At 37.2% G+C, this 20,066-nt stretch overlaps 2 protein-coding genes across 3 annotated transcripts in view; one reads left to right on the forward strand and one right to left on the reverse strand.

The window, feature by feature from the left end:
• The window catches only part of CHAF1B (chromatin assembly factor 1 subunit B), a 94,086-nt gene that overhangs the window by 11,388 nt on the left and 62,632 nt on the right, over positions 1–20,066 (reverse strand). Inside the window, exon 14 of one of the 2 annotated variants that reach the window (XM_020995979.2) lies at positions 15,285–15,518. The exons of the other annotated variant lie outside the window; for it this stretch is intronic. Within the exon in view, the coding sequence (XP_020851638.1) occupies positions 15,511–15,518 (8 nt within the window). The 3' untranslated portion in view covers positions 15,285–15,510. Of the gene's footprint in view, positions 1–15,284; positions 15,519–20,066 lie in introns of those variants that run through there. 2 annotated transcript variants of the gene reach the window in all.
• Positions 10,092–15,164, forward strand: CLDN14 (claudin 14). The gene is made up of 3 exons (XM_020995980.2): positions 10,092–10,193; positions 12,452–12,623; positions 12,798–15,164. The coding sequence occupies exon 3, from the start codon at positions 12,933–12,935 to the stop codon at positions 13,638–13,640; it is 708 nt and encodes a 235-aa protein (XP_020851639.1). The 5' UTR covers positions 10,092–10,193; positions 12,452–12,623; positions 12,798–12,932; the 3' UTR covers positions 13,641–15,164.

Raw genomic sequence — 20,066 nt, forward strand, 5'->3', positions numbered from 1 at the left:
CCTTCCCATTTTTTCCCATTGATTTCCTTGATTTTCTTGACCTGCAGATGAATTTGTTAAATCTTTTCTAGTTCTATAAAGTAATTTTTTGATTGATTTGTATAGCACTGAACAGGTAAATTAATTTAGGTAGGATTGTCATTTTTGGCAATGGTTTTGGCTATTGGCTTGGCCTGCCCATGAACAATGAATATTTCTCCAATTTTTCAGATTTTTATTTGTGTGAAGAAAATTGTGTCCATATAGTTCCTGGGTATGTCTTGGTAGGTATACTCCAAAGTATTTTATACTGTTTGTAGTTATTTTAAATGGAACTTCTTTCCGACTATCCTTGCTGGATTTTATTGGTAATATACAAAAATGCTAGTGATTTGTGTGGATGGGTGCTAGCTGTGCAATGGGTTGTAATCTAGTGCTTGCCTCAGGGAATCTCCAGCTCAATAGGTTCTGACCCTTGTACAGATGCACACATTTCCAGAGTCATGGGACTCTCAAGGTCATAAAGCTTGCTATACCACTGTCTTAATGTTTTCTAAGGCAGTAGCTTGTCTTGCTCAGTCCTGAGCCAAATTAGGTGACTTTTCTAATCACTGTCTAGATGCCCAAATGAGGGAAATAAGACTGACAAAACCAGAATAGTACCACTAGCTAATGAGTTTCCATATTACTGGTAGGTAGGACCAATGTTAGCAGCTTGAGTTTAAAAGCAGTACATGATGTTCTGGGGATCATCATGGAAGTTGGTGGAATCTGGCTTTTCTTGAGGCCCAAGGTATATATTTTTAATATACATTTTAATTACCCCATCAATTACATGCTAAAACAATTTTTAACATTTTAAAAAATTTTGAGTTCCAAATTCTATCCCTCTTTCCCTCTCTTCCCTTCCTCCCTCCCTGAAATAGTAAGCAATCAGATATAGATTATACATGTGCAATCATGTAAAACATTTCCGTATTAGTCATTTTCTATAAAAAGACTAGAATAAAAGAAAAATAATGAGAGTAAAAAATTTCATGCTTCAGTGTGTAGTTAAAGAATATCAGTTCTTTCTCTGGAAGCAGATAGTATGCTTCATCATTAGTGCTTTGGGATTGTCTTGGATCATTGTGTTGCTGAGAATAGCTAAGTCATTCACAGTTCTTCAATGAACAATATTGCTCTTAAAATGGTTCTATTCACTTCACTATACATCAGTTCATGTAAGTCTTTTCAGGTGGATCTGAAATCATCCTGCTTGTCATTTCTTATAGCACAATAATATTCCATTACAATACTATACCACAGCTTGTTTAGACATTCCCCAACTGATGGGCACCCCTTGGATTTCCAATTCTTAACCACCACAAAAAAAGAGCTGCTATAAATATTTTTGTACAGGTAGGTCCTTTTTTCTTTTTTTGGATGTCTTTGGGATATAAATATCTAGCAGTGGTATTGCTGGATCTGTATGCACAGAATATAAACATACCTGTATATAGTTAAGAGGGAAAGAGGAACTTTCAATGCAACTATATTTGGGGGAAAACAACATGTATTTTGAAGTACCCTAATATGATGGCAGGAGTTAGGATGAAGGAGACAGTGAACTAGATACTGAACTCACTGACAAAGGAGAGGAATGTCTAATTCTCTTTCAAGTTTCCACCATGGTTGTAACTCAATGAAAATTACCAATAAAAAGAAAACCAGGAATAGAATAAAAAGGTCACATTTATACAATGCCTAACAAGTTAAAAAGCATTTTCCTCACAACAACTCCATATAGTTGGATAGTATAAGTATTAGTATCCACATTTAATAGACGAGAAACCTGAAGAGAGGATAGGTGACTAGCTCACCCATGTTCACACAACTGCTGAGTGGTAGCAGCAGCATTCAAACCCAGACCTTCTGATTTTACATTCAGTGCTCTTCCCATTACTCTTCACTGCTGAGGAAAAAGTACTATGATTGGTCACATACTAAAATCTATCACTGGATGAGCTTCCAGTTTTGAAAAAGGGAAACTGGAGGATCTGGCAAGTGGCCCCCTTCCCTCTAGGCCAATCTCTATTTTTCACATTTTGGAGAGAAGAATGTTTTTTTTCTAGACTTAGACTCACAGAGAACTCAGGGTTCATGTAGCCCAACCCCTACCAGAGCCACCACAAGAACTGATCATCTTCTTTTAAATAGCTTCAATGACAGGAGCCCCACCCCCAACAAATGAAGCCTAGTCCAGTTCTAATTATTAGGAACTTCTTCCCATACTGATTCTAAGTTGGCTTCCCTATAATTTCCATGTACTTGTCCTCATTTTGTCTTCCAGGGCCAAATAGAGAAGATTAATCTCTTTTCCACATGACAACCTTCAAATAAATTGAAGATAGCTGTTTTTTCTCTCTTTTCTCCAAGCTAAACTTGACGATTTCTTGTATGGCATAACTTTGAGGCCCCCTGGACATCCTGGTAACTCTTCTCTACAAACCAATAATGTGAAATAAAAACAAAATATGGCACCTAAAACTAAACACTTCATTCCAGATGCTGTCTGATCACAGCAAAAAACAGTAGGCCTGGGGCTGTGAGGTGGCACAGTGGATAGAGCTCCAGCCTTGGAATCAGAAGGACCTGAGTTCAAATGTGGCCTCAGACACTTGACACTAGCTGGGTGACCCTGGGCAAGTCACTTAACCCCAATTGCCTCACTAAAAAACAACAACAACAACAACAACAACAAACAGCAGGTCTATCTCATCTCAAGTCCTAAACTAGAAGCCTGGAGGCTTTCACTAATGCAATTTTAAGATTACATTAGCTTTTAGGAATGCTGTATCACATTGATGATTGAGCTTTGCACAAAGAAGCTAATATGAGTTGAAAGGAAAGGAATGAACTATCAGACTTGGAGGAAGAAAAAGGTCACAGTATCTGAGGAGCAGAAGACATAGAGGAATGAAAAAAAATCGGATCAGTTAAAACATTTTATGGACAAATAACTAAATGGAAGAATGAACTGGATATGAGTATGGTCAGAGTCAAATAAAAATAAAACTATGAAAGGATAAAAAATTAAATTCTCCTCAGATTGGCATCATCACCCTGCCCTGTTTAATTGAGGTTTAATTTGGAGTCAAAGCTCTAAGTCACAGCTGTGAGAGGAGTGTAGGTGAGCAAAGTTATAGGGTACATACACACACACACACATACACACATATGTATGTATGTGTGTACATATATACATATATATAATTTTTAATATATGTAGCAGCTGTTCACAGACATCCCAGGAATGAGATAACATAAAAATTTCTGTGAAAAAAAAGGTTTTTTCAAATCTGGTGTCAGAAAACCAAAGCCAGCATGAGCTGACATAGAGTGTTGTTGCTTTTCACACCTGCTCATTGAAGATTTTCACACTACAGTCCTTCATATGACTACATTTACAAACAGTCCTAGTTGCCAGAAACAAATAGAATATATTCTGCTGCTTCTCAAAGGATGCTTTGTTTCCATAGGCCCCTCTTCCATCAAGATATTCTTGAATGAGCCAGTCCAAGGCTTGAGATTACCTCATGTAGTATGAGAGGCAATGTGATACAGTGGGAAAAATCTAGATTTAGATCTAGATCTAGATTCTAAAAACCTGAGTACAAATCTCATCTTTGGTATTTTACTATGACACACTTACTATGATTCCCTTAAAGTACTGAGCTAAGAGTTTGAAGCCCTTGATTCTAGACCGAGCTATGTGATCTTGATATAGAAATTACAGCTCACCTTTCTATGATACTTTGCAAGTATTCACAACACTCTCAGGAAGGCAGCAGAAGTATTATCTTCCCTTTTCACAAATGAAGAAACTGAGGCCAAGAAGTTTTAATGCCTTGCTCACGGTCACCTAGCCAGTAAGTGTCAAAGCCAACATCACAATCTAGGTCTCCTGACCCAAAAGCCAGGGCTCTCTCCACTACACCATACTGCCTCTCAAGTGATGCTGAATTTGGAGTCCAAATTCCTAGGCTTGAAACTCACCTCTGCCATCTGTGTCCTTGGGAAAGTCACTGAAGCTACATGAGCCTCAGCTTCCTCTTCCACTAAAATTAGTGGATTGGACTAGATAACCTTTAAGTTTCAGCTCTAAATCTATGATACATTGAAGAAACAATATTTCTAGGCTTCTATCCTTTTATCCGTAAAATGAAGAGGTTTGTACTAGATGACCTTTTCAGTTCTAAAATTGTAACAGTCATTGTGTAGAATTACAGGATCCTGTGTATGACAACAAATGGACGCACTGCATAGATGTGTTCCTTTCTTGGACTTGTATCACACTAGCAAATTGCTAATAAACATAGGCCCATACAAAAAATAGTGACTGCTGGTAATGGGGATGGAAAGTATTGTTGTGCCTCTAAATTCAGATGGATCCAGCTACAAGCAATTCGCTACATGATTAATTCAAGCATTCATACCTTTGTACTCTTACTATTTCTTTTGCTACCCAAGAGTGGCAGGCCAATACATTTACTAAACAGAATCCCTCAGGGCTCATACTCTTTAACAAGAACTTTACTAAATTTTGTTTGATTTTGTTATAGGTATGTTAATTTGTGGTTATTTTTTGCAGTAAACAGTATCTAGAATGAAAATTTATTCTCCGAAAGGGAAAGATAGAATGGGGTAAATTATCTCACATAAAAAAGGGAGGAAAAAGCTTTTATCATGGAGGGGAAGAAGGGTCAGAGGGAATGAGTGAATCTTACTCTCATTGGATTTGTCTTAAGGAGGGAATAACATACACACTCAGTTGGGTAGGGAAATCTATCTTACCCTACAGGAAAATAGGGGGGGAAGGAGATAAAGGAGGGGCGATGATAGAAGGGAGGGCAGATTGGGAGAGGGGGTAATCAGAAGCAAATACTTTTGAGGAGGGACAGGGTCAAAGGAGAGAATAGGACAGATGGGGGGGTGCGATAGGATGAAGGGAAATATAGTTAGTTTTTCACAACCTGGCTATTATGGGAGTGTTTTGCACGACTACACATGGATAACCTGTATTGAGTTGTTTGCCTTCTCAATGAGGGTGAGTGGGCAGGGAGGAAAGGAGAAAATTCGGAACCCAAAGTTTTAAAAACACATGTTAAAAGATTGTTTTCACGTGCAACTGGGAAATAAGCTACACAGGCAATGGGGTATAGAAATCTATTCTGCCCTACAGGAAAATACAAGGGCGGGGGGTGGTAATAGAAGGGAAGACAGATCAGGGCAAGGGGTATTCAGAATGCACGCTGCCGTCTTGGGGTGGGGGGAAGGAAGAGATAGGGAGAAAATTTGGGACTCAAAATCTTGTGGAAGTGAATGTTGAAAACTAAAAGTAAATAAATTAAATATTTTTGCACAAAAAAAGAAAGAAAGAAAATTTATTCTCCAGAAGTTAAAGTATTACCTAATGCCAGAAGCAACTGGAAAAAATTGAGGAAGGAAGAAATAGCCAGAGAGTTGGAGGCTCATTAATACTCCTTTAATTAAAGCAAAACTTTTATAGTACAGGTTTAAAAATAGCAACCTAATGGTTTCTAAAAATAACACTCCTCGTCTATTATTAGTTCCTTAGTGGAATCTCATTCTCCTGATGGGGAATGAATAATGAATTAATGCAAAATATAAATTCAAAATACACAAAAACTAGGATTAATGCAAGTATAAAGACTGGGTTCTAATTTTTCTGTTACTTATTTTCTCATTTGAGTTTCTTGAACACGACAACTGGCCAAGGTTCCAATTTTGATCTTATAATAATAGAGACATAAGGATTGAGTTAACTTTCAATATTTGACCTGGTTATTGGCAAGGTAATTTAAAATTGTGTTAAGATCAATTTTGGATGAGAGTGGACACAAGAAAGAGGATTTCTACAAGAAGATGGTCTGCTAGACACTGTTTGAACAGCACTCAGACCAGAAAACTTCATCGGATGATGTCCTGAAAACCAGATAGCTGTATGAGATGCCTTGAATGGACTGTTTATTGTTACTTTTTCCCTTTGGGTCTCTGTATCTGTACTTACTAAGGGGACTGCCCCCTTTTGATTTGTCAATATATCAATAAATTTCTTCCTCCCTTCTCCCATATTGTTATAAGTTCCCAAAACCCCTGGATGAAATGCTGACCATTATCAGTTAGTGATTCATTGAGAAGGCTACGCCTATCATTAGAATCAGATGGGGGAATGTGAAAAATGATTTATCTTGGTAATCTCTGTCTTGGAGACTCAGAGCTCTCCCCTTCCAATCCCCACCAGCCTTCTGATCAAAGTTCTTCAGAAGGACATCTCTGATCATGAGATTGCACTGAATCTTCTTATCTTGGTCAAACTCCCACCCAGGCCTGAATTGATTTTATCCTAGTAAGGTTTGGGTGGAGACAGACTCCTAAGACTGGGGGTGGTGTTTTGATGGTGGGCAATATTGACCCCTGTGGACTGAGTGATCTAAAGCACATACTCAAGACCTCATTTTGATATGACCCACCTCCTAGTGTGTCGACCAGTCGAGGTTGATTGGCACCCCTTGGGAACACCTACTCTTCAAAGGACATATAAATCCCAAACTGACCCAGTTTTGAACTGGCCCCCCTAGGGGGGCTCAGTTTTAGACTGAACTCCTGGGCAATGCATGTCAATCCAGCTTGCAAGAAATTAAATCATGGACATATGTACCCCAATTTCATTTTTCTCTTTCTCAGAGCAGACTCTGTTTCAAATTGGGGTTTGTGGGATTCGTGGAGCTCATGGTTCACAACAGAAACTGATCTGAACTCATCTTCTGCCTCCAGATCCAATGCTCTTTCTATCATACCATATCTCAAAGACATATCCCAAAGGAAATAATGCCTATAAAAAACAGGGAATGCATCTGTGGTCATACGAAAAAAATGCTCTAAATCACTATTGATTAGAGAAATGCAAATCAAAACAACTCTGAGGTACCACATCATACCTGTCAGATTGGCCAAGATGACAAAACAGGAGAATGATAAATGTTGGAGAAGATACGGGAAAATTGGAACACTAATGCATTGTAGGTGGAGTTGTGAAATGATCCAACCATTTTGGAGAGCAATTTGGAACTATGCCCAAAGGGCTATAAAAATACGCATACACTTTGACCTAGCAATAGAACTTGTAGGGCTATATCCCAAAGAGATCATACAAATGGGAAAAGGACCCACATGTGCAAAAACATTTATAGCAGCTTTTTCGTGGTGGAAAAGAACTGGAAATTGAAAGGATGCCCATCAATTGGGGAATGGCTGAACAAGTTGTGGTATATGAATGTAATGGAATATTATTGTGCTATAAGAAATGATGAACAGGCTGACTTCAGAAAAACCTGGAAAGACTTGTATGGTCTGATGCTGAGTGAAGTGAGCAGAACCAAGAGAATGTTGTACACAGTAATAGCCATGTTGTGTGATGACTAATATTGATAGACTTAGCCCTTCTCAGCAATACAAGAATCTAAGACATCTCCAAAGGCCTCATGATGGAAAATGTTATCCACATCCAAAGAAAGAACCATGGCGTTTGAATGCAGATAGAAGCATACTATTTGCTATTTTTTTTTGTTCTGTTGTGTTTTGTTTTCTCTTTCTGGTGGTTCCTCCTATTGGTTCTAATTCTTACTTACAACATCACTAATATGAAAATATGTTTAATAGGAATGTGTATGTATAGCCTATATCAGATTGTGCACCATCTTGGGGAAGGAGGGGAAGAAAAATTTAAAACTCAGCTTATGGAGGTAATTGTTGATAAATCAAAATAAATTATTTTTAAAAATAGGGAATGGCTAGGATAATTATGTTTAATGACACTTTATGCTTACATAAAATGTTAAATAAAGAGCTTACAAAGAAGAATATAAAAATCAATATGAGATGATGGAGAGTGAAATCAGGTGAAATTATTGACCATTCAATCTTACAAAAGGAGAGTGAGAATGAGGTGGGATGTGTAGGGAGGGGGAAAAGAGAGAGACAGAGAGAAACAATAGAGAGAGTGGTTTCTTTTTTGGAACAATAAAGACGATTGTGATTATTAATTTAAAAAAACACTCCTTATTCCCTCAAATAGTCTGACCTCCAATAAATTTAGAGTGCATTTCTTACAATTAATAAGGTCAGACAGTCTTACGGTTTTTCATCATACTTTTAAAGAATTAATGAACTAACCAAGAACTAGGAACTTTCACAACCTTCTGACTGAGGTCTAGGAGGTCCCTGAGTTTCCAAGTAAAACATAGTCATGGAATCAAAACTGGAAGGGCTCTGCAGGTACCTCCAAAGGTCATACAGCCTTCAGGCTTCAGAAAAGACTTTGCAAAGCTGTTCCGGATAAGCCAGTGCTATTTTTGCACAGGGTGTGCAAGCTGGCTTGGTAATGAACAACTTTTACCAACCAATGCTTACCTAAAGAGCTCCTTCAGCCAACCGTCTATTTTTGGGTTTGTTTTGTTTTTCTCCTGGTTAACTGAAGAAGTAAGGATAACAGAGGAGGAAAGGGAAGGTAATAAGCATTTATTAAGTGCCTATATGTGCTAGGTATTGTTCCTGGTTTTACAGATTTGGTCTGGTACTTGTGGAGACCCCATCAGCTTAATTAGATTGGCATCTTTGCATGGAGGTGTAACCCTTGTCCCAAAGCCCAGTGGTATGGAACTCTTTCCTTGTTGGTGAAGACAAAGGCCATGTTGGTGAAGAACAGAGTTGGTGAGAGGTAAGAGAGCTCTAGCTCCCCACTTTGGGGACATTCACAAGTCTCTGCTTTTGGGGTTTCTCCAAATGAGAGTCTTCTTGAGTGTGGAGTCAGCTTCTAGCTTCAAGAAAGAAGACAGAAAAGGCCAACTCCACTTCAGGCTGCTGAAGTGAAAGACTCTGGGAAGTTGTGAGAGGAATAGGTAGTCCAATGGACTTGGGATGAGGGTCACAGAGGGAATTGCTTCTGGGTGGGAGATGCCTTGGAGAGGCTAGAGAAAGAATGGAAATTCTGTTATTGGACTAGGCTTGTATTATCTTGCATTTTGGTATTCAGGTTTTTTGACTTGGCATGTTCTGGGAGAAGCCAGGTTGGGAGAAGCCTGTTTCCTTTGGCTGGGTAGCTCCAGCTACTGGGTTAGATCCAACAGTTTTTTACAGCATTTGTTCATGGGGGAGAGAGGTGACTACTTTACTCATGGCTTCTGGTGAGAGAATCCTGTCAGGGGAAAGACTATGAGACCTTCCCTTTCTGAGGCCATATAGCAGCTGAAAAACAAGCCTGGGACCTTGGCCTTTTCATTATTTTTTTTCTATTCTAGATACAGAAGAGTGCAGTCTCTCAATGAGGTTTGAACAATGGCAGCTGGGGTTTCAGAATCACTGGGTTGCATAGGGAATAATGAGATAGGGGAATAATATTAATGGAATTAAAGGAATGAATTCAGGTAAGTTATTGTTGTCCATGGAGGTTCACTCTGGGAGTAAAGTTGTCCAAGGCACCAGGCATCAATGTGTAGCTGGAAATGGGGTAGGGAGGGCTGCCTGGGCCCAGGCAAACCAACTGTTGTGCAATCTGGGCAGCCAAAAAGAGTGCCTGGAACATGATCCAGTGGCTGCCCTTATATGGCATCTTTATATATTCATTGCCTATGGGTCCCATATCTGGGTTTCACATCAATTCACCTGGGGGCTAAAACTTCCCCAGATAGGTTTGATGATGTCCTAGCTTGCAACAGCCTAGGAAAGGGGGTGGGAAAGAGAAAGGATTAACTCAATCTGCCGCAAGTATGAGTCACAGCATTCTGGCCAACAACAGATTTCCACAAAAGGAAGAAAGGAGGAAAGAAGTACCCAAAATATGAATCTGGTATGAGACAGGTAAATTATTACCACATGCAAAAAGAATGCCAAACACAGGACATTCATAAGTAGACATTTGACAAAAACACATTTAAAATATGATTTAGTGATTTAATTTATAGATACCATTAGAGTCTTCTGGGAAGTCGATATTTAAAGCTCATTTGGCCAGGTCCAAACATGCTCCCAGATGCATTCCTACACTCCTCCTCCTACACAAATCTTGGACTCTTCCTCTGGAAGATTCAGATCTGATTAAGTAGTATTAGTAATGTTATAATTTTTATCATATTGGCACAGCCCAACAATGAGTAAGTAATATCCCTCCAATTATTTAGGTCTACTTTAATTTCCATTCAAAGTGGTTTATAGTTGTAGTCATATAATTACTATGTGTGTCGTGATAGGTGGCCCCCTGGAAATTTACACCTTCTGTAATTATTCTGAATGGAATTTCCTTTTACTTCTCTGTCTGTTGGGTTTTGTATGTAAAATAATACAAGGTTGATGATTTTTGTGGGTTTATTTTATATCTTGCTGCCTTACTGACATAATTAATTGTTTCAATTAATTTTTAGCATACAAAGTTCTCTAAGTAAACCATAATATCATCTGCAAAAACTGAAAAATCTGTTCTTCAACTATGCTTAGTACCTCAATTTTTGTTATTATTTTTTCTAACTCTATAAAGTAATTTTTGGTCATACGATTGGTATGGCACTAAATTTAGGTACAATTGTCACTTTTATTACATTAGTTCAACCTACCTGTGAACAATTTATATTTTTCAAATTGTGACTCTATTTGTGTGAAAAATGCTTTGTAGTTGTGTTCACGTAGTTCCTGACTTTGTCTTGGCAGGTAGTCTTCCAAATATTTTATATTGTCTACAGTTATTTTATATGGAATTTCTCTGGGTTTTGTTGGTAATATATAGAAATGCTAATGATTTATGTAGGTTTATTTTAGATCCTGCAACTTTGCTAAAGCTGTTAATTGTTTCAAGTAGTTTTTTAGTTGATTCTCTAGGATTCTTCAAGTATACCATCATATCATCTGCAAAGACTGATAATTTTGTTTCCTCATTGCCTATTCTAATTCCTTCAATTTCTTTTTCTTCTCTTATTGCTAATGCTAACATTTCTGGTATGATATCGAATAACATTGGAGATAATGGGCATCCTTATTTCACCCCTGATCTTATTGGGAATACTTTTAGCTGTTTCCCATTACATATAATGCTTGCTGATGATTTTAGATAGATACTGCTTATCATTTTTAGGGAAACTTCCTTTATTCCTATGCTCTCTAGTGTTTTTAATAGGAATGGGTGCTGCATTACCTCAATTTTTTAATTGTTTGTTACTGGAGCAGTTAGTATTTCTAAAACCACATAAAAAAAAAGAAGTGATCACAATGAGCATTCTTGCTTTATCCCTGATCTTATTGGAAACGCTTATAGCATTTTCCATCTTACATTTGGTTTTAGATAGATTCTATTTGTCTTAATAGAGGTCATTTATTCCTATGTTTTTTTAGTGATTTGAACATAGAGGTTAAATTTTGTCAAAAAAAATTCTGTATCTGTTAATATAAATCTGTATTTATTTTTTTTTCTTATTAATATGGTCTATTATGTTTACAAAAATTTTTCTAGTGCTAAATCAGTCCTGATTTGTCTGATCCAATTATAACACATATTCTTTTAGTTTAGAAGCTTTTTATAGTCTCTCAACATTTTATTCAATTTTTTGCATCAATACTCATTAAAGATATTGGTCCATAGTTTTCTTTCTTTGCTTTATCTCTCCCTAGTTGGATTATCAATATCATAGCTTCATAAGAGGAGTTTGCTAGGATCCTTTTTTCCCCTATTTTTTACAATTAAAATATTTCATAATATCAAAATTGTTCTTTGAATGTTTCATAGTTCGCTTGTAAATCTGCTGAGTCCTGGGTATTTTTGTTTGCTTGTTTGTTTTGCCTTTGGGAATTTATTCATGGTTTGTTCAGTTTCTTTCTCTGAGACTAGGTTATTTCAGTTCTCTATTTCTTGTTCTTATTTCTTCTTTCATTTTCAGAATTTATATTTTTTTGGTATTTAGCCTTTTTCTCATTTGCTTTTCTAGTTGTTGTTGTTGTTGTTGTTTTAAGTTTCATGCCCAAATCATTGACCTGCTCTTTCTCTCTTTTAATGATGAAAATGTTTAGAGATGGAAATTTCCCCCCATAAGGACTTTTCAGATTGCATTCCCCAAGTTTTTGTGTTGTTGCCGATACTCATTATTGCCATTTTCTTTGATAAAACTTGTTTATTATTCCTGTCAAACTAAGCCTTAGGCTTTGCTGGCCAAGTACAACAAATTTCTGTGCCACAGGAGTGTGCTTATCTGGGGAAGATGATTTCTGGGCCCTGGGAATTAGCCCATTCAGCTACCATGCTTTCTCTCCTATGCAAAAAGGAAAGAGTAATTTTGTCTTACAAAATTCCCACGTGATTTTGAATACCAATGTAATTTCTCATGACATATAGGGCTTTCATCTCTATTCTCCTACTACCTAATTCTAGGCCATCTCATGCCATCAGGATGCCTTTTCTAACACAGAGGAGTGAAATGACGAAGGTCACATAGCTAGTTAATGACTGGGCTGAGATGAACTGAGGTGTCCAATCTACTGTGCATCCAAATATATCATACAGAATATCACCCTCTTCCACCTCCTGTCTTTCAGTGGAGAAGGTAAGAACAATTTCCTAGCACTCTGCAAAATCCCAAGAGCTTTGTTAATTGCCATACTAATTACCTATGAAAATCCCCATTACAGAAATAGTGGCAACAAGATAATATTTAACCAATTTCCCTTCCGTCTCCTATTCCCCATCCCCCCACATACCCTTATTGCATTTTTATTAGGACTCCCGGGGCAACAGAATAGAAACAGCTCCAGTTTGCCAGAAGAAGCTGTATTCCCAAGAGGGCTTAGAAGTGACAGCTGCAGGTGACTGCATGTAACCAACTGGCTCTAAGTCACCATAAGTACTAGCAAACATGGCCAGCACAGCAGTCCAGCTCCTGGGCTTCTTGCTCAGCTTCTTGGGGATGATCGGGACCTTGATAACCACCATCTTGCCTCACTGGAGAAGAACAGCTCACGTAGGCACCAACATTTTAACAGCTGTGTCATATGTAAAGGGACTTTGGATGGAATGTGTTTGGCACAGCACTGGAATCTATCAGTGCCAGATCTACCGGTCTCTGTTGGCCCTACCCCGTGACCTGCAGGCCTCTCGTGCCTTGATGGTCATCTCCTGCCTGCTCTCTGCCATGGCCTCCACGTGTGCTGTCATTGGAATGAAGTATACTAAGTGTGCTAAAGGCACTTCTGTCAAGAATACCTTTGCTGTCTCCGGGGGGGTCCTCTTTATCTTGGCAGGTCTACTTTGTATGATTGCTGTCTCCTGGACAACCAATGATGTGGTAGAAAATTTCTACAACCCACTGCTACCCACTAGCATGAAGTATGAGCTTGGGCAAGCCCTGTACCTGGGCTTCATTTCATCATCACTGTCCCTTATTGGTGGGACTCTACTCTGCATGTCATGCCAGGAGGATGAGCCGTACTCAGATTACCAGACACAGTCCAGAATGGCGACAATGGCACCTCCATACCAGCCTCCCACTGCTTACAAGGACAATCGCGTTCCTTCAGTGGCATCAGCTTCTCACAGCGGTTATAGACTGAATGACTATGTGTGAGCTCCTAGAGATTTTCCAGGGGGTCTCTGCTGCTTAGCTGTGTGTCTTTCTATGACATACCCAGGTCTCAAAACTTTTAATTTATGGAACATTCTTAGCACAAAATGTATGACTGTACATTTTTTGAATGTGAGGGGGGGGAAATGGGAACATGCTTTGAAAATGGAAAAGAAGGAAGAACTGGGGGGAAAAGAGGAAAAATCTGTAACCTACCAAAGATCACAAAACTTCTGGTAATATATTTAATGTAGGTATTTATGTTGGAAATTCAATAATATATCTAATTTTTTAAAAAACCTGGAAGTTTGGCTCATCCAAGTTCAGTTTCCAGAAAGCTTCTTAGTTTTAGTTAGGTATTTTTTTTAAATACAGTATTAAATGGTATTTTCTTAGCCAGACTATGGTCCTATGACCTACTGAAGCAGCTGGTGGATTTATAAGTTGATAACTTTCTGTCTTAAAGATTTCTAAATAGATATGGAATTACTCATTTGCATAGTTCTTTACTGAGAAAAAAAAGGAACTGTCACTGGATAATGGCCTTATGGGAATTAATGCTAAATCTAGGTTAAAACCTAGGTTAGAATGAATTCATTCCAATGTCTTTCTGAAAAGGTGATCCAGCAATTAAAATACTTGCCTTAAGTGGTCTAAAATCAGGGTTAGCTTAAGAAATAATACTCTGCCACTAATTAGTTGTCGATTTCTTTAGGCCTCATTTTTCCTATCCATAAAATAAGTGTAGCTATAAATAATAAATAATAAATAAATAATATCTTAATGACTCCTTCTACTCTGAACATTCTTTAAATCTGTCTACACTAAGAGAAAGGTAGTTACCCAAAATGTCAAAACAAGCAGAGTTTTATGTGAAAGCATAAGCAACAGATCCAAATGGTAAGGACAAAGATACAGTAAGGTGTTAAAAGAAGAAGAAGAAGAAGAAGAAGAAGAAGAAGAAGAAGAAGAAGAAGAAGAAGAAGGAGAAGAAGAAGAAGAAGAAGGAGAAGAAGAAGAAGAAGAAGGAGAAGAAAGAGAAAAAGAAAAACCAGTCTCCCTGGACAGCAATTTGATGTATTTCTGAGAACTGAGTGATAAGGACTGGACTGGTGATTTCATTGAAAGGGAACTCATAGCTGAGGGGATCCCTTCTACCAAAGCAAGATGGTACTTTATTTACAACTTTAGTCTTAATAGAATTGCTTTAAAGCACTGAGGTTAAGTGACTTGCCCATAAGCCAGTACGTGTCAGAGATGTTCTTGTTCCCAGGTCTTCCTGATTTCAAGGCCAGCTTTCTAACCACTAAGCCACAGCTCCCTCTTTCTGAGTGTTTATCAAAGCAAATTCCCAAGAGGCCCAGATGGAACTGGCCTTGGCTTACCATTCTTCACTAACAGGTTGTCTTCCTTCAAATGAGATAATGTTTGTAAATAAATAATAAATAATTTATGAATAAATAATATTTGTAAAGCACTTAGCACATGTAGTAGGTATGCTTAATGTAGTAGATGTTTAATAAATGCTTATTCCTTTCTTATTTCTTTCTTTCCCTCGTTCTTTCCTCCCTCCCTCTTTCCCTCTTTTCTTTCCTTTTTTCATTCCTTCCTTCCTTCTTTCGATCGTTTTTCCTTCACTTCTTCCTTCCTTCACTTCTTCATTCCTCTTTCCCTTCCTTTATGCCTTCTTTCACTCCTTCCTTCCTTTCTTCACTCATTCCTTCTTCCTTCTTTCCTTCACACCTTACTTCTTTCCTTCCTTCCTTCACTCCTTCCCTCCTTCTTCATGGGCTAGTGACACTGTTTTCATCAAAGAAACATATCTTCTGACTCAGCTTCTGGATCATATGCTGAACATTTGTTTGACTTTTTCTCATAAGCCTGAAAGAAATAATATTTGGACCAATCAAACTGATTCCATAGAGTTATGTTGATTTTTTTTAATTGAGGGGTTTGTGTGTGTGTGTGTGTGTGTGTGTGTGTGTGTGTGTGTGATTTCATTAGTGCTATAAGGAAAATTACCAGGGAAATTACCAATGTAGAAAACTGCAGAAAACTTCCTCTAACAATGAAGATAGGCAACTATTTTGCAACTTAGTGCCTTTTTTAGAGAGTTGCCTAAGGAACTGAGAAGTCAAGAAGTTTGCCCAGTCACACAGCCACTATGTCATAGTAGAATTTGAGCCCAGGTCTTCCTAAATCCCTAACCAGCTTTTTACCATACCTCCAATGACTTGGTTTACTTTTTAAAATAATAAAACTTTGAGGCTTTATAACTGAAATCACATAAAGTGAGAATCATTTCAGTTCTTTAAAAACTAACCATATTAATTTAGCTGGAAGTCATTCCCATATACATAGGAGTCAATGTGCTGTTTTCACTCTTTTGATAATATTGGCTGTTCTTTCCACATTTGATTTGTCACCACCTCTCTGCATGAAGCTCTGGATATTAAAAAAGGTGATGCTGAGAGCTATATACAAGGATCATGTGGTCAATCAGTAAGCATTTACTAAGTGTACTCTATGAGTGTGATAAGACCAGGATTTTCCCATTTCCCCAAAATAGGAATTAATTTTCCCTAAAAGACAACAAAGTTGTGCCTGGGACTTAAGTGGTCCCTGCCTCCCTTGACACAGCTTCTTAATCCTCTAAAGTGCACAAATCCCACCATGTGGAACCAGGACCCCTTTAATTTGGTGGATTTCTGAAGACCACCTGAGTTACCATACTTTGCTCTGTTAATCAGACACATTTTCCTAAGGAGATAAAGGGGTGGGGGTGGGATCATACCCAGAGAAGCTTAGTTCCACTACATCTTTGTGATATATTCACAAGTTATCTTGTTTCATAGGGCAAAGTAAATCTCCTTTTGTTAGTTGTTTCATGACTTGTGAGCAGCTCATTTCATCCCATCATTAAACTTGTTAGTAATAACAAGGTACTTGTGTTAGACCTACCATTTAGGGTAATACCTCTACCATCTAGGCTGGTGGGCAAATGAAATAAGATGAAATAGCCTCATGCCTCACATTGGGAGGTTGAATTGGGAGAAGAGCCCTATCAGAATGACTTCACACTTCAGGCTTTCCCACCACACAACTATCTAAGCATGGGCCAATTGGTGAAACGTGAGCAGGAGGTTGGGACCACTGTGGCTTGGGCAAATATTGCTGTCTGTGCAAATAGGAATTCTGGGAATGGTAAAGAGGGAGTCACTGAGCTCTCTTCTCTACCAGCTGGGCAGAGGGTAGTGACACCCTCTCCTGGAAGGAGCTTTGGGTGTGGCTTTTAGAACATAAGCAAAAGCAAAAATAGATCTTACCAAAAGATATAAGGAAGGAAACTACATCCTTCCAAAAAGGCACCATAGACAATGAAGTAATATCATTACTAAACATATATGCACCAAGCAGTATAGCATCCAAATTCTTAGAGGAGAAGTTCAGGGAGTTACAGGAAGAAATAGACAGTGAAACTATAGTAGTGGGGTACCTCAACCTCCCCCTCTCTGAACTAGATAAATCTAACCACAAAATAAACAAGAAAGAAGTTAAGGAGTTGAATAGAATATTAGAAAAGTTAGATATGGTAGACCTCTGAAGAAAATTGAAGGGGATAGAAAGGAATATACTTTTTGCTTGGTGATACATGGCACCTACCACAAAAATTGACCATATACTAGGGCATAAAAACCTCACAATCCAATGCAGAAAGGCAGAAATATTAAATGCATCTTTTCCAGATCATGATGCAATAAAAATTACATTTAATAAAGGGCCATGGAAAGATAGACTAAAAAATAATTGGAAACTAAATAATCCAATCCTAAAAAATGAATGGGTCAAATAACAAATCATAGAAACAATCAATAACTTCATTTAAGAGAATGACAATAATGAGACAACATAGCAAAACTTATGTGATGCAGAGAAAGTAGTTCTTAGGGGAAGTTTTATATCTCTAAATGCTTACATGAATAAAATAGAGAAAGAGGAAATCAATGAATTGGGTATACAACTAAAAAACTAGAAGAACAAATTAAAAATCATCAATTAAACACCAAATTAGAAATACTGAAAACCAAAGGAGAGATTAATAAAATAGAAATTAAGAAAACTGTTAAACTAATAAATAAAACTAAGAGCTGGTTTTATGAAAAAACAATAACAATAAAATAGATAAACCTTTGATTAATTTAATTTAAAAAAAGAAAGCAGAAAACAAATTACCAGTATCAAAAATGAAAAGGGTGAATCCACCACCAAGGAAGAGGAAATTAAAAGAATAATTAGGAACTATTTTGCCCAAATGTATGCCAATAAATTTGACAATCTTAGTGAAATGGATGAGTATTTACAAAAACATAAATTGCCCAGATTAACAGAAGAGGAAGTAAAATACTTAAATAACCCCATCTCAGAAAAAGAAATTGAACAAGCTATTAACCTAGGAAAAAATCTCCAGGGCCAGATGGATTTACAAGTGAATTATATCAAACATTTAAAGAACAATTAATTCCAATACTATTTAGACTATTTGGGGAAATGGGTGAAGATAGAGTCTTACCAAATTCTTTTTATGATACAAATATGGTGCTGATTCCTAAACTGGGAAGAGTCAAAACAGAGAGAGAAAATTATAGACCAATTTCCCTAATGAATATAGATGCAAAAATTTTAAATAAAATATTATCAAATAGATTATAGCAACTTATCACAAGAATAATACACTATGACCAGGTAGAATTTATAACAGGAATGCAGGGCTGGTTCAATATTAGGAAAACTGTCAGCATAACTGATCATATCAACACCAAACTAACAGAAAACACATGATCATCTCAATAGATGCAGAAAAAGCTTTTGACAAAATACAACACCCATTCTTATTAAAAACACTAGACAGCATAGTAATAAATGGAGCCTTCCTTAAAATAATAAATATCATCTACCTAAAACCTTCAGCAAGCTTTATATGTAATGGGGACAGGCTAGAAGCATTTCCAATAAGATCGAGGGTGAAACAAGATGTCCATTATCACCACTGTTGCTCAATATCATACTGGAAACATTAGCTTTAGCAATAAGAGAAGAAAAAGAAATTGAAGGTATTAGAATAGGCAAAGAAGAAACAGAGCTATCACTCTTTGCAGATGACATGATGATATACTTAGAGAATCCTACAGAATCAAGTAAAAAACTACTTGAAATAACAAACAACTTTAGCAAAGTTGCAGGCTATAAAAAACCCACATAAATCATCTGCATTTCTATATATTACCAACAAAGCCCAACAGCAAGAGATAGAGAGAGAAATTCCATTTAAAGTTACTGCAGACATTATAAAATATTTAGGAGTCTACCTCCCGAAACAAACCCAGGAACTCTATGAACACAATTACAAAACACTTTTCACACAAATAAAATCAGATCTAAATAATTGGAAAAACATCAGTTGCTCATGGGTAGGCCAAGCTAATATAATAAAAATGACAATCCTACCTAAGCTAATTTACTTATTCAGTGCCATACCAATCAAACTACCAAAAAAGTATTTTATAGAACTAGGAAAAAAAATAACAAGATTCATTTGGAAAAACAAAAGGTCCAGAATATCAAAGGAACTAATGAAAAGAAATGCAGGGGAAGGTGGCCTAGCAATTCCAGATCTTAAATTGTATTATAAAGCAGCAATCATCAAAACTGCTTGGTACTGGCTAAGAAATAAAGTAGTGGATCAGTGGAATAGGTTAAATATGCAAGACACAGTAGTCATTGATTATAGTAATTTTATTATTTGATAAACCCACAGACCCCAGCTTCTGCGATGAGAACTCACTATTTGACAAAGACTGCTGGGAAAACTGGAAAAGAGTACAGCAGAAACTAGGTATAGACCAAAATCTCACACCATATACCAAAATAAAGTCAAAATGGGTTCACGATTTAGATATAAAGGCTGATACTATAAGCCAACTGGGAGAGCAATAGTTTACCTGTCAGATTTATGAAGAACAGAAGAATTCATCACCAAACAGGAGACAGAGAACATTACAAAATGCAAAATGGATAATTTTGATTACATTAAATTGAAAAGTTTTTGCACAAACAAAGCCAATGCAACAAAGATTAGGAGGGAAGTAGAAAACTGGGAAAGAATTTTTACAACCAGTGTCTCTGATAAGGGCCTCATTTCAAAAATATATAGAGAATTAAGTTAAATTTATAAGAATACAAGTCATTCCCCAATTGATAAATGGTCAAAGGATATGAACAGGCAGTTTTCAGATGAACAGATGAAGAAATTAAAGCCACCTATAGTCATATGAAAAAATGTTTTAAATCATGATTAAAGAAATGCAAATCAAAACAACTCTGAGGTACCACATCACACCTATCAGATTGGCCAACATGACAAAACAGGAC

Source organism: Phascolarctos cinereus, unplaced genomic scaffold (genome assembly GCF_003287225.1).
Source record: "Phascolarctos cinereus isolate Bilbo 61053 unplaced genomic scaffold, phaCin_HiC Scaffold_726;HRSCAF=1367, whole genome shotgun sequence".
In the NCBI taxonomy this organism is placed as follows: domain Eukaryota; kingdom Metazoa; phylum Chordata; class Mammalia; order Diprotodontia; family Phascolarctidae; genus Phascolarctos; species Phascolarctos cinereus.